General features: G+C 44.7%; 1 protein-coding gene and 1 pseudogene across 4 annotated transcripts in view; both read right to left on the bottom strand.

Moving 5' to 3' along the window:
* RIN3 (Ras and Rab interactor 3) overlaps positions 1 to 13659 on the bottom strand; it is a 186666-nt gene that overhangs the window by 68372 nt on the left and 104635 nt on the right. For all 3 annotated transcript variants that reach the window (XM_010384501.2, XM_030931174.1, XM_010384502.2), the window contains exon 4: positions 11010 to 11082. In XM_010384501.2, the coding sequence (XP_010382803.1) occupies positions 11010 to 11082 (73 nt within the window). The remainder of the gene's footprint in view (positions 1 to 11009; positions 11083 to 13659) is intronic.
* LOC115897651 lies at positions 7893 to 9340 on the bottom strand (annotated as a pseudogene). The gene has a single exon (XR_004057414.1). The product of XR_004057414.1 is annotated as a 60S ribosomal protein L4 pseudogene (transcript).

Here is a 13659-nt window from a genome sequence, read left to right as displayed (position 1 = left end):
TCCCCTCAAAGGATTTCCCGCTAGCGGCTCTAAGGCCCTATATCCATTTTACTAAAAGAAGTGCTCCTCCCAATTGTCAATATAACCAATGTAACCCGGTGCAAATTTCCATCACCATCCCAACTCTCCAAGATTCCTCCCCCACCCTAAACCGCTTCTATGGTATGGGAGCAGACGTAAGAGGGAAAGACCCCATAGGATTCTTCAAGTTGCACCTCATTACATCTCCATCCCCCACATCTCCATCCCCCACATCTCCATCCCCCACATCTCCACCTCTAGACTCTTCTATACCTGCTGACCAGACCACTGTCTCTTCTCCACCTAATGACAAAACCAAAGTAGCTATTGTAGAGGTTAAAAATTTAAAACAAACACTGACAATTGAAAGAGGATACAAAGATGCAAATGCCTGGATGGAATGGATTGAATATTCCGTTCGCACTCTAAACAAAAGCGACTGTTACGTTTGTGCGCAGGGCAGGCCAGAGGCCCAAGTTGTCTCCTTTCCAGTTGGATGGTCTTCTAACAAACCAGGCATGGGCTGCATGGTGGCTCTTTTCCAACACCCCACAGCCTGGGATAGTGAATTCTGTCGAATTCTGTCTGTGCTATTCCCTGAAATTCCACACCAAGAGGGTCAGCTCCCAAGGGCCATCCAGCCTCCATCTCCAGATACCAATTTTATTTCCTGTCTCTCACGACGGGGAAAAAATTTGGAGTTTCTTGGGGATCTAAAGGGATGCAGTGAGGTTAAGTCTTTCCAAAAGCTTACCAATCAGTCTCCCCTTGTTCATCCCCGAGCTGATGTATGGTGGTATTGTGGTGGACCCCTACTGGCCACCCTGCCAAGTAACTGGAGTGGCACTTGTGCTCTAATTCAATTGGCCATCCCTTTTACCCTGGCATTTCAACAACGAGAAAAAGAGAAATCACAACACCGCAAAACAAGAGGGGCCCCTCAGGGATCTTTTGACTCTCAAGTCTATATAGATGCAATTGGAGTCCCACGGGGGGTACCTGATAGATTCAAAGCCCGAAACTCAATAGCTGCAGGATTTGAATCGTTACTTCCAGTGGTAGCTATTAATAAAAATGTAGCTTGGATAAATTACATCTATTATAACCAGCAGCGATTTATTAATTACACTAGGGATGCTATCAAAGGAATAGCTGAACAATTAGGGCCTACTAGCCAAATGGCTTGGGAAAACAGAATGGCCTTAGATATGATATTAGCAGAAAAAGGTGGAGTTTGTGTTATGATAGGAACCCAATGCTGCACCTACATTCCCAACAATACAGCCCCTGATGGAACAATTACAAAAGCTTTACAAGGTCTTACCTCCTTATCAGATGAATTAGCCACAAATTCTGGGATAAGTGACCCTTTCACAGGATGGTTAGGAACTTGGTTTGGTCAATGGAAAGGACTCGTGGCCTCTATTGTTACCTCTCTTGCAATCACAATAGCTGTGCTTATGGTTGTTGGATGCTGCATCATACCCTGCATTCGTGGACTAGTCCAAAGACTTATAGGGACAGCTATTAACCAAACCTTCTCTAGTTCTTCCAAATCCTGTAGTAATAAATTATTTCCCTTGAAAGATCAACGAATCCGAGCCATGTTAGATAAGTTTAAAGAGGGAAATGTATAAATTCAAGAGGAGGAAATTGTTGTTAAGAACTAATAGTTCCTCTTCAAAGAGTTTCTGTTCCTGGTTCTTTGTTCTATTCTAAAAGGTAATGTACCCATTCATCTATCAGCCCTCCCTCTCTCTGCTGTGCCCAAACACCCCAAGATGCACCCCAAGATGTACCTGTTCTTCCTGTCAAAGGCCCACCTCGCCTCCTTTGATGATGTCAACAGTACCCAATGGGAATTAGCCTAGATTGTGCGGTCCGACCCCAGCCCACAGGGGGGAGACACAGGAACAGGGTCTGCGTTAGGGATAAGAAACTCCTGTTCTCCTTTGTTTTGCATGCTCCCCCTTGCCTCTGCCTTGCATGCAAGAAGTGCCTTTCTACAGAAGTAAATTGCCTTGCTGAGAAAACTTTTGCCTGAGTGCTGGGTTCACTTTGCGGCACCAAAAATTTGTTTCTAACAGAACAGGAAGCATGGGAAGGTATGGCCTTATCAAATTATAAGGATGCTAAAAGTCAGAGATTACACCCAGGTACCAAAGGAAAACTCATAGCAGGCTCTGGAGGGAACACAGGCAGAGTGGTGCCAGTGCCCACCTAAGGTCAGAGACATCTGACACTCTAAGATTGGAGCCCACAGGAGGATGCTCTGGGGGATCCTGCAGACCTCAACCTCCTCAAAGGGGATGCTCTTGGCAGAGGTTCTGAGGTCTAGTACTAAGCCCTCCTTAGAATTTTCTCTTGCAGTTGCAATGCTGCTTGGCCCCCAAATTGTTTAGAATCTGGAGTTTACTGTCTACTGGGAAAGTGGGATGGCACTGCATGGATCCCACTTGTGCTGCTGTTCTAAGCAGGGAGCCTGGTTAATGTGTGATGCCCTCCTTTGGTGCTGTTTGGCTCTAGCACTCTTTGGAGTCTGGGGAGGTCTGGCCTTTAAAAAGCAAACTGCCATAGACACCGCTTTACCTGAAATTTTGGTTCACAGCCCTCATTGGCTTATCTATTGGAGCAAAGTAAAACCAGTAAGCTTGTATTGCTATCTCTTGGCTAAGGTTCCAAGCTACTGGATTTTCATTTATGTGTGTGTATACACATCTAGATGTGTTTATTTGTATGTACACTTACTGTTATATGTTGTCTACCAAAACTGGCAGAGTCTAACACCTTTTAAAGGGTCTGAATAGGCAACATTTGTCATCTATTGTTTCTAATGGCAGCCACTATGAGACTTTGAAAGAACCTTGGTTTTTCACAATCTTTTATGAACATTTCCTTTCTACTGATCTCAGGTCCTTAGAAAAAAACTCAATCGTCAACCAGAAAATGTTTAAATTTACCTATAGCCCGGAACACTGCTCCCCATCCCCACAGTTTTCAAGTTGTCCTGCCTTTCTGAAACAAACCAACGTATTCATGTATTCCTTAATCGTATTTGATTGATGTCTCATGCCTCCCTAAAACCTATAAAACCAAGCTGCACCCCAAGCACCTTGGGCACATGTTCTCAGGACCTCCTGAGGGCTGGGTCATAGGCCATGGCCACTCATATTTGGCTCAGAATAAATCTCTTCAAATATTTTACAGAGTTTGACTCTTTTCATCGACAGTAAAACAAGAAGCATTGTAAAAAATGCATCGGAAGTTTGGCAATTCTTTTTTTTTTGAGATGGAGTCTCGCTCTGTCGCCCAGGCTGGAGTGCAGTGGCATGATCTCGGCTCACTGCAAGCTCCGCCTCCCGGGTTCATGCCATTCTCCTGCCTCAGCCTCCTGAGTAGCTGGGACTATAGGCATGTGCCACCACACCTGGTTAATTTTTGTATTTTTAGTAGAGATGGGGTTTCACCATGTTAACCAGCATGGTCTCGATCTCCTGACCTCGTGATCCAACTGCCTTGGTCTCCCAAAGTGCTAGGATTACAGGCATGAGCAACCGTGCCCGGCCTGGCAATTCTTTTTTAAATACAGTTAAGCATGAAGCTGGATTTAGTGCAAAGCCAAATCTCACATACATGCTTGTGTTGCTTCACACTATGTTTACTGTTTTGCATGGATAGTGCTGTAGTACTTATTGGCCATGTGTCTAAAGTGAATTTCTTAATTGCGCAGGCTGTATGAAAATATTGGTGAACTTAAGGATACTGAATTATGTGTCAGGATTAAAATATTCATTATGTGGGTTTTTGGGAGGTCCTAGGTAACACTGTAGCCTCCAGGGTAAATTGAGTAGGAAAATTTAGGGTTAGTTTTCTGTTTGTTTTTGGCTTCTAGTTTTCATTCACTTGCTGTTTATTCTCCTCTGGCTTTGCTTGTGTATCCATATGTATAAAACTATGATTTTTTTTTTTTTTTTTTTTTTTTTTTTTTTAGTTCCTAGTGGAAGGCTTTTATTTGGTTCTGTGAATAGTTATTTTGTTTCCCATGTATTTCTAGTAAGTCATCATTCATTCCATTTATCTGGAATTCCAAAGCTACCTTTGTCGGGCTCACAGGAATTAATGGAGCACATCAGCTTTCTATCTTTAAACTAACTTTTTGGATTTTAGGCTTCCTGATAATTTAAGTATCTTGAGTATACTATCGTAAATAGAATTTAAGTCATATTTCTCTCTCTCTGCCTAATGTCTCCAAAATTTGTAAACTATTTGTGAATATTCTTAATTCATGGCCATGTGTTTGTTTGCATATGGTTAAGCAGGGTCGCTAGGACCACTCAGGGAGAGAGAACCCAGAAACCTGGCATGCCAGCCAAAGGGTAAGAGTTTCTTACTAGTCAGTCTTTGGCTTCTCTCTCTCCGTGCAAACTGGTTAAATATAAAGGAAAATTCACGGTTTATCTCCCCTGTAAAGTTTTAAATTAATTGGTTTAATAATAAAAGCTTAAGTCAAATATTTTGTCGGAAAAGTGAAAAACGTAATGCCTTTTATTTAGTTCATGTGACTTGAGTAATCTTTGGGAAATAAAGACAGTTTTAAAGATTATTGGTAAAATACAAATGTCTTCAAAATGTAAACAAGTGGCCCAAATTATGTTCAAATATTGGGTTTGCTAAATGCCTGAAGGTCATAAGCTGCTTCTTTGGCTTTTGCAAATTGTTTAACTTGCCTGCTTTCCAGCTAGGTAAGGCCTGGGGACATGTGGAGTTGGCCACGCTTCTAGCTATGCTGGAAATAGTCAAACCTTATGAGAACATAACTTACCAAGTTTTACTTTAAAATTCGCCATTATAACATGCAATTAAGACTACTAGAGGCCGGGCGCGGTGGCTCAAGCCTGTAATCCCAGCACTTTGGGAGGCCGAGGCGGGCAGATCACGAGGTCAGGAGATTGAGACCATCCTGGCTAACACGGTGAAACCCCATCTCTACTAAAAATACAAAAAATTAGCTGGGCATGATGGCAGGTACCTGTAGTCCCAGCTACTCGGGAGGCTGAGGCAGGAGAATGGTGTGAACCCGGGAGGCAGAGCTTGCAGTGAGCCAAGATCTCGTCACTGCACTCCAGCCTGGGCGACAGAGCGAGACTCAGTCTCAAAAAAAAAAGACTACTAGAAACAGTTTTCCATGCAAGGTATATAAGAACAGTAAGAACAGTAGAATGCGTGTGTGTGTGTGTGTGTGTGTGTGTGTGTGTGTGTGTGTGTTTGTTTTGTAAAAGGTTAGAAAAGGTTTTTTTTTTTTTAAATTTCTGAGTCATTTTGGCAAAATAAATAATTTATAGTGCTCTGGAATTTCAAAATCAAACTTCAGTTTCAAAATTGTCTTTCCTAATGCCTGATTTTTTGGATAGATCAGAGGCCCCTGAAAATATCCAGAAAGGAAGTAAACAGGATTATTTGACATGTTTAGGTACATGGGATTGTAAAAATGATGTTCAGTCTTCTTTAGGTTATATTTTTGTGAATAATACTAATATGTGTTACAAAATTGTATGGGATTTCTAAAATGTTAATGTCTAAGTATATGCTATCAATTATAAATATGATTATTATACTAAGTTATTATAAACCACAAAAAATTTTTTTCTTGTCCGTGCTATGTACCTAATTTGGAAAAACTACTAGTATCCAAGATAATATAAGTCTAATGTTAATTAAGCATGGCCTCATGGAGAACCAGGATGGCCACCTTGTCCTTCCTGAATCCTTAAAGCTTTTATTATTAAGAGTTCTGCATCCCATGACTCAACATGGAAAAGATAAAATGATCTAAATTGAACACATTGATGTAGTGACTTACAAATTACTAACATAGTTTATAACCAATGTTTGATCCCATATTCCTGGGAAAACAATTAAAGCTTCAGGTTCAATTGGTCACCTGGTAGGCCACTTAAACATTTTACAAAGGGATTTCATTCAATTGTTATTTTCAATGCATGTGTCTGGTTGTATAAAAGCTTTCTCATGCAAGAGGGCTGATGTTGTAACAGTAGATTATTATGCTATAGTGTATTTTCTTTTTTTTTTTTTTTTTTTTTTTGAGACAGGTTCTCGCTCTGTCACCCAGGCTGGAGTGCAGTGACGAGATCTTGGCTCACTGCAGGCTCCGCCTCCCGGGTTTACGCCATTCTCCTGCCTCAGCCTCCCGAGTAGCTGGGACTACAGGAGCCCACCACCTCGCCCGGCTAGCTTTTTGTATTTTTTAGTAGAGACGAGGTTTCACTGGGTTAGCCAGGATGGTCTTGATCTCCTGACCTCGTGATCCGCCCGTCTCAGCCTCCCAAAGTGCTGGGATTACAGGCTTGAGCCACCGCGCCAGGCCTATAGTGTATTTTCACCAGGTAAAAAAGCTTCTTATAGTTTAGATCTTCTGAGAACATCAGAGAAAGACTGTCCTTGCCATCCACACACAACAAAACTTCAGGACCTGGAACTTTGGGTTCATAATCTCAAAACTGTGAAGGGTCCCTCCATACTCTTGGAACTATATACCCATTGGAACCCTTGGGGTAAGGCTAACCAGGGAGGTTTCTCCCCAGAAGAGGATGGCATCCTTGATGTGAACAGCTTTTCCCAAGTTTACAGATTAAGGCCTCCACTATCATGAAACTCTTATCTTTGAATATTTTCCCTTGCTTATGCCTCTATGAATAATAGAAGTGGAAAAGGGGTCTGTTTTGTGCATTTATGGGGTGTACTTTTATTCACGAAGGAGTTTGCAACCAGCCTTATACATGGAGAACCTTATACTTTGATGGATAAAGGACAAAGGCCCAATGTAGGTTTAAAAAAACTTTAATGGTACCTCATTATGGTCGCCTCATAATCAGTCAGAAACAAAACATTGGTTCATTTGTCTTAACCCACATCATGGGTTAAAGATAACGTTGCCAGGAGGCCTTCACTCTTCTAGAAGGGCATCATTTATTAGGTCCTTTTTCCATGGTTTAAAGTAAAAGAAGTAAAAGAAGTAATGATTAGCTATATAATAATAATGGTTTAAAGTAAAAGAAGCAGTGATTAGCAATATATCCCTCATGATAGGCTCTACAGCAAATTCTACTGTAAAGGCTACAGTTACACAACAGACTTTAAATTTTCTTGTGAAAGTTATGATAGAATTGGCTGAACAAAGACGTATCTGTGCAGCTGCTGGCACATGTGGCCTACGGAGAAACACATCAAATGAAGATTATAGGAATTCAGTGCTAGCGGATTAACAAAGAAACTGCTTAGTTAAGTCATTCTTTGGTCTCTTTGATTTTAGGAGGTTTGGCTTGTGGGGACCTTGGGCAAGAAGCATACTCCAATTTCTTACTATTATCCTCCCAATAGTCATAGTAATAGTCTTCCTGTTGGGCTGTATTCTCTCAAAGGTTTTAAATGCTTGCATGCAGCCATCTCTAGAATGTCATATGGTCTCTCTCCAGCTGGAATAACAGGAGCTGAAAGAAATATGTGACCATGAAGACACCATAACCTATGAATGATGGGCTAAGTAAGACCAGAAACCCAAAATGAGGGTAACAGAGAGTGGCACTAAGGCCCTAAGTTTTGGTCACATTCTCACTTAGGTGAGAACGTGACCAAGAAGGGGGAATTTTAAAATTTATTTATGTGTTTATTTATTTGTTTATTTATTTATTTTTGAGATGGAGTTTTGCTTTTGTTGCCCAGGCTGGGGTGCAATGGTACAATCTTAGTTCACTGCAACCTCCGCCTCCCAGGTTCAAGCAATTCTCCTGTTTCAGCCTTCTGAGTAGCTGGGATTACAGGCACCCGCCACTACGCCTGGCTAATTTTTGGTGTTTTTTTTTTTTTTTTTTTCACTGCCTGTAAGATCAGATATTTATTCAAGAGAAGCTGTCCAAAATGATGTGACCCTTATGGAATAATCAAATTTAAGAGTTTATGCAGCAGGCTTCTTTTCCTCTGTAGTAGGTTTCTTTTCTGCAGGCTTCTTTTCAGGGGCTGGTTTCTTGGTAGCTGCTGCCTTTTTTCCCACCAGAGGCTTCTTCTGCTTCTTAACACCAACAGCAGCCTTCTTTCCTTTCTTACCTACCACAGGCTTCTTGCCTGCAACCGCCGCCTTCTCATCTGATTTGGCTTCTAGTGCTGCTGCTGCAGCAGCTGCCTTATCCACCCGGAGCTTGTGATTCCTGGCCTGGCGAAGAATGGTATTCCGGCGCATGGTCTTTGCATATGGGTTTAGCTTCAACATGATTCTCAGGTTTTTCAGTGGGTTCTTCTTTAGGACTCTGCGATGAATCTTCTTGCGTGGTGCTCGAAGGGCTCTTTGGATCTCTGGGCTTTTCAAGATTCTGCTAAGATCTGTATTAATCATCTTGTGCATGGGAAGATTGTAGTTACTCTTGAGGGAAGCGGCTTTACGCCAAGTGCCATACAATTCATCTAACTTCCGGAAAGCACTCTCAGTCCAAATGCAGAAACGTCCCACATGTCCACCAGGTGCAAGCTTCAAAATGTTCAGTTTGCTTACATTAAGCAGAGTAATTCCAGGGATGTTTCTGAAAGCCTTGATGATGCCATTATCCTCATTATAGATGATGCACGGCCCCCTGCGCTGGATACGGCGACGGTTTCTCATTTTGCCTTTGCCAGCTCTCATTCGCTGAGAGGCATAGACCTTTTTGATATCATTCCAGGCTTTAAGTTTCTTAAGGAGCAAAACAGCTTCCTTGGTCTTCTTGTAGCCTTCAACTTTATCTTCCACTACCAAAGGAAGTTCAGGAACTTCCTCAATACGATGACCTTTAGACATGACCAGTGCTGGTAGGGCTGAGGCAGCCAGGGCAGAACAGATGGCATATCGTTTTTGGGTTGTGTTCACTCTACGATGCCAACGGCGCCAGGTTTTGGTTGGTGCAAACATTCGGCCTCCACGACACATGTTTCCAAAAGCACCCTGGCCAGAGCGGTGAGTCCCACCACCTCGAACTCTGGGAATTCGAGCCACAGCTCTGCCAGTACCCCAAGACTCAGCACTGGTCTTATGACCTGCTAATTCACTGACAGCGTAGGGTTGTCTGTTGTTTTTGCGCAAGTTGGTGTGAACAAAGTTCACAATATCTGGTCGAATAGGAGCCTTGAATACAGCAGGCAAAGTGACATTTTTGCCAGATGACTCCCCCTTTTCGGAGTACACCGATATCAGTGGGCGAGCACATGCCATGGCGGAGAGAGGACACAACCACACTCCTCTCACATCGGATGCTGCCACCAATTTTTGGTGTTTTTAGTAGAGGTGGGGTTTCACCATGTTGGCCAGGCTGGTCTCGAACTCCTGACCTCGAGTGATACACCAGCCTCAGCCTCACAAGGTGCTGGGATTACAGGTGTGGGCCACCATGCCTGGCCAGGAATTTGTTAAACAAAATTCTGGGAGGCCATTGTTTTGGACTAAGCTCATGCACTAGGCCCCAACAAACCAAACCAAAATGGTGTCGCTTTTGCTAAGACTTTAAGGAAACACATAGATTCTAGAACAGACCAGGTTTTATTTTTTTCTCCTGCAAATCTCTGTAACAAACATTCTTGACAATACAGTTATCGACCCCCTAAAGTTCCCATTAAATCTTTTAACCAAATTCATTTCCTCTCGCATAGAGACCATCAAGCTTCAGATAAACATGCAACAAAGGTTCCAGCCAGTTGCAGGTGAAGACACTACCCCGGCCATCAAGAAGCTACCCTGCCTCTGCTATACAGAGCAGGCTGAGAGTTCCTTGATCCCCAATAGGTAGGGACTACACCCCAAGCCAGCATGAAGCAGTTAAAGAAAAAAGAAGACCATTGGTCTCTCTGCCTCCCATAAAGATTTATGGAGATCACCTCTCAGGGAAGAGATGAGGCAGGAAAATAGGGTCTGGAGGCGGGGAACATAAGGCCGATTCACACTTCAGCTGTAACAGGAAATGTCCTCTCCATAGGGCGTAGGTCAAGTAAAAGACTTTGTAACTTTACTTCATCCTCTTCATTTGCATAGGGCACACCCCAAGTAACCAGTGGAATCCTCTAGAGGGTATTTAATATTCCCAAAAATCTATAATGGTGCCTTTGAGGCCCTATGCTTGGGCCCGCTCCCACACTGTGGAGTGTACTTTCATTTTCAATAAACCCCTTCATTCCTTCCTTGCTTTGTGCGTTTTGTCCAATTCTTTGTTCAAGACGCCAAGAACCTGGACATCCTCCACCGGTGACATTATCAGCCTCACTTTTCCTGCCCATCTGGACTCAGGAGGGTTGTGGTAGGTGGGGAGGGATGCTCTAAGTTCAGCATGGTTTTCTTCAGAGGCAGCAGCGAGTTGTGGGCCTGGAGCCCACTGCTGGACCCCACTGCTGGACCCCAACACATTCCACCCCATTTCTAACCAGCCCTTGTCAAGGTCCTGTAGCTTAAGTCATTGGCTTATGGCACCAAAGTGTATTTTTAAATTCTTACTGACCCAAAACCAGTTTTGAATAAACAGGCAGTTCTCAGGGTGGTTAGCAGACACCCGCTCCACCCAGCAGCTACTTAGTAATCACAAGCTACCTCCCATAAAGGGGGATCAGCCCCTGTTGCTGCCCCTACAGGAAGTTCCTTCTAGAACCCCTGCAATGGGAAGCCTGGTACATGCAGGACTCCAGGCTGTCCTTGAAGCGGATAACACAGGAAGCCAGGAGACAGGCAGTGAGCCAGAGGGGCAGGTGTGGAAGGGAGGGGTTCTTATCAGATAGTGTGAGAAAGCCTCAGAGCCAACAAGTCCCCTGTGGTTCCCAGAGGGGCCTGTGCCCTCTCTCCGCATCCTCTGAGCCGCACCCCTCTCTCTGGGGCTTCCTTGTGAAGTTCCCTGTACCCACCCAGGGTTGCATGGGATGTTTGCTGCAACCAGACAACCACCTGCAGGGCCAGGTCTACTCACCTACTGACACAGTAGAACGCAATCAGTCTGAAGATGTCCTCAAACACAAGAGCTGAGCCTTCCAGGTACAAAACTGGGGAGAGAGAAGAAGGGCCCTGGGTAAGGTAAGAATTCTGCCAAGGAAAAGGGGGGAAGGAGGTGGCAGGGACTGGTTGGGGGGGCATAGTCTGCCACACTCATTCTGGGTCCCATGCTGGGCTGCATGCGGCTCCATACACATCAGCTGTCAACTGGACCTTAAGTGAGAAAGGGACTTCCTTGTCAATCCACTGAGATTTCAGAGGATTACCTATTTGTAATTAGTCCATTTTCACGCTGCTGATAAAGACATACCTGGGCCAGGTGCAGTGGCTCACGTGTGTAATCCCAGCACCGTGGGAGGCCGAGGTGGGCAAATCACAAGATCAGGAGTTCAAGACCAGCCTGGCCAACATGGTGAAACCTGTCTCTACTAAAAATACAAAAAATTAGCCACGTGTGTTGCCTATAATCCCAGCTACTTGGGAGGCTGAGGCAGGAGAATCATTTGAACCTGGGAGGCGGAGGCTGCAGAGAGCCAAGACTGTACCACAGCATTCCAGCCTGGACAACAGAGTGAGACTCTGTCTCAAATAGAAAAAAAAAAAAAAAAAAAAAAAAAAGACATACCGGAGACTGGATAATTTACTTAAAAAAAGAGGTTTAATGGACTCACAGTTCTACGTGGCTGGTGAGGCCTCATAATTATGGTGGAAGGCAAAAGGCACATCTTAATGGTAATTATGGTGGAAGGCAAAAGGCACATCTTAATGGTAATTATGGTGGAAGGCAAAAGGCACATCTTAATGGTGGCAGACAGAGAATGACAGCCAAGCAAAAGGGGTTTCCCCTTATAAAGCCATCACATCTCATGAGCCTTATTCACTACCAGGAGAATAGTATGGGGGAAACTGCCTCTGTGATTCAATTATCTCCCACCAGGTCCCTCCCACAACACGTGGGAATTATGGGAGCTATAATTCAAGATGAGATTTGGGTGAGGACACAGCCAAACCATATCACTATTAGGATAGCTGGTGTTAATATACATTCATCATTTTGGGCAAAAAAACACAGAAGGTTCTAGACTGTAAATGCAGAATTAAACACTTAATAGATCACAGTCATCCCAAGCAACAGTCTCAGAACTCGGCAACTGTGAGGTCCAGGAGAGGCCAGGAGGAAGGGCGTTGCCGAATTCTGCCTCAGCCTCCAAGAGGAACATGGGTCTGGGGCACTGAAGTGGGGCCACTGGCCTGTCACCCAGATCTCCAGGGTCTCTCAGAACCTAACCTGATTGGCTGCACAGCTCACCCAAGGGTGAGGGCTACCCTGATGTTTTACAGCTCTGACAAGGAAGAGGGATCAAAGCATTTGTTCAAAATCCATGCCAAGGTGGATGGGGCTCCTCGGAGGGGCAGGGTGCCAGGATGCCGCCGTCAGTGCCTGCAGCTGGGGCCAGACTGACCAGTGGAGAACACGGCACCATGCTCTGCCCTGCTTGGGAGAGCTAGGGCGAAGGAACCAGAGAGGCTCAGCAGGTTGTTGGAGGTCCCACTGTTCATCAGTGTCCTGCAGGCACCTGCCCCACAGCTCCTGACTCATCCTCACACTCCCCACACCCACGGTCATGCTCCCTGCACGTGGGAGCCCCACATGAGTGCCCTCTGGCTCCAGAGGGGCCAAGAAACACGTGCATGTCCCACTGTGGTCCTGGTCTCCCGAGGTTCTAGTTTCCATGTGATGGAGAGGGAAGGCAGGACCCAGCTTCCAGGTCTGGCTCTGAGCCTGGAACGGACAATCAGGCCTCAAGTGTGCCCTTTCCCCGCTCAGTGCCTCTGTCCTTCCACCTGTAAAGGGAAAGGAGTTCTTCCCTAAAGCCACACGCACACAGGTGACATCAGTTTGTGGTCCCGTTTTCAAAGCCCAGGACAGCACTCCACAGCATTAGAGGTCTGTGAGATGCTTATAGTGATACACAAACCAACGTGTTGTGTTCAATTAACCTCATTTTTATATTTGCTTTCTTTCTGCATATCAAACACTGCTCTTAACGGTTCACATAATTAAAAAAATATGTATTTGTCTATGGCAAGGAGATCATGGTTTCCCACTGGGATAAAGACAACATTTTAAAAGAGAATTTAAGTAAAATATTAACTAGATGGTGGTAGAGGAGGTATTTGGAGGATGCCTACAAATGACTTAAGTCTGAGAGACCCTGGCTGGTGGTAGCTGGAATTCACAGGATGGCCCGGGCGGCCCAGTGCCACCTAGTGCCCGCATGTGGTGCACTGCCGACTCCTTCCACAAGGGGCAGCACAGGTGTGGCCAAGGGAGGCTGGGGCCAAAAGATGTCCAGCAGCAGGGAGGGGAGACAGAGGCTCCATATATGAGATAGGAACGGAAGGAAGGACCTTCCTCAGGAATGCCTGGAGTGGGTTAGTGGTAATGCACACAAAAAGCCCAGCCTACATACCAGGCATACTCAACAATCAGTAGCTTTCCTTCCCATAGAGGGAAGGCCTGATCTTTGCAGAACACAGATAAACTTTGAAGATAAAGTCAGTCACGCCCCCTTCTGGGCCCCCTGGCACTTTATGCAAAGCCCTGGACTCCCTTCCTGAAACAG

This window comes from Rhinopithecus roxellana, chromosome 5, assembly GCF_007565055.1.
Source record: "Rhinopithecus roxellana isolate Shanxi Qingling chromosome 5, ASM756505v1, whole genome shotgun sequence".
Lineage (NCBI taxonomy): Eukaryota > Metazoa > Chordata > Mammalia > Primates > Cercopithecidae > Rhinopithecus > Rhinopithecus roxellana.
Note: the sequence above shows the minus strand (reverse complement) of the source record. Positions and strands in the feature narration are given on the sequence as shown.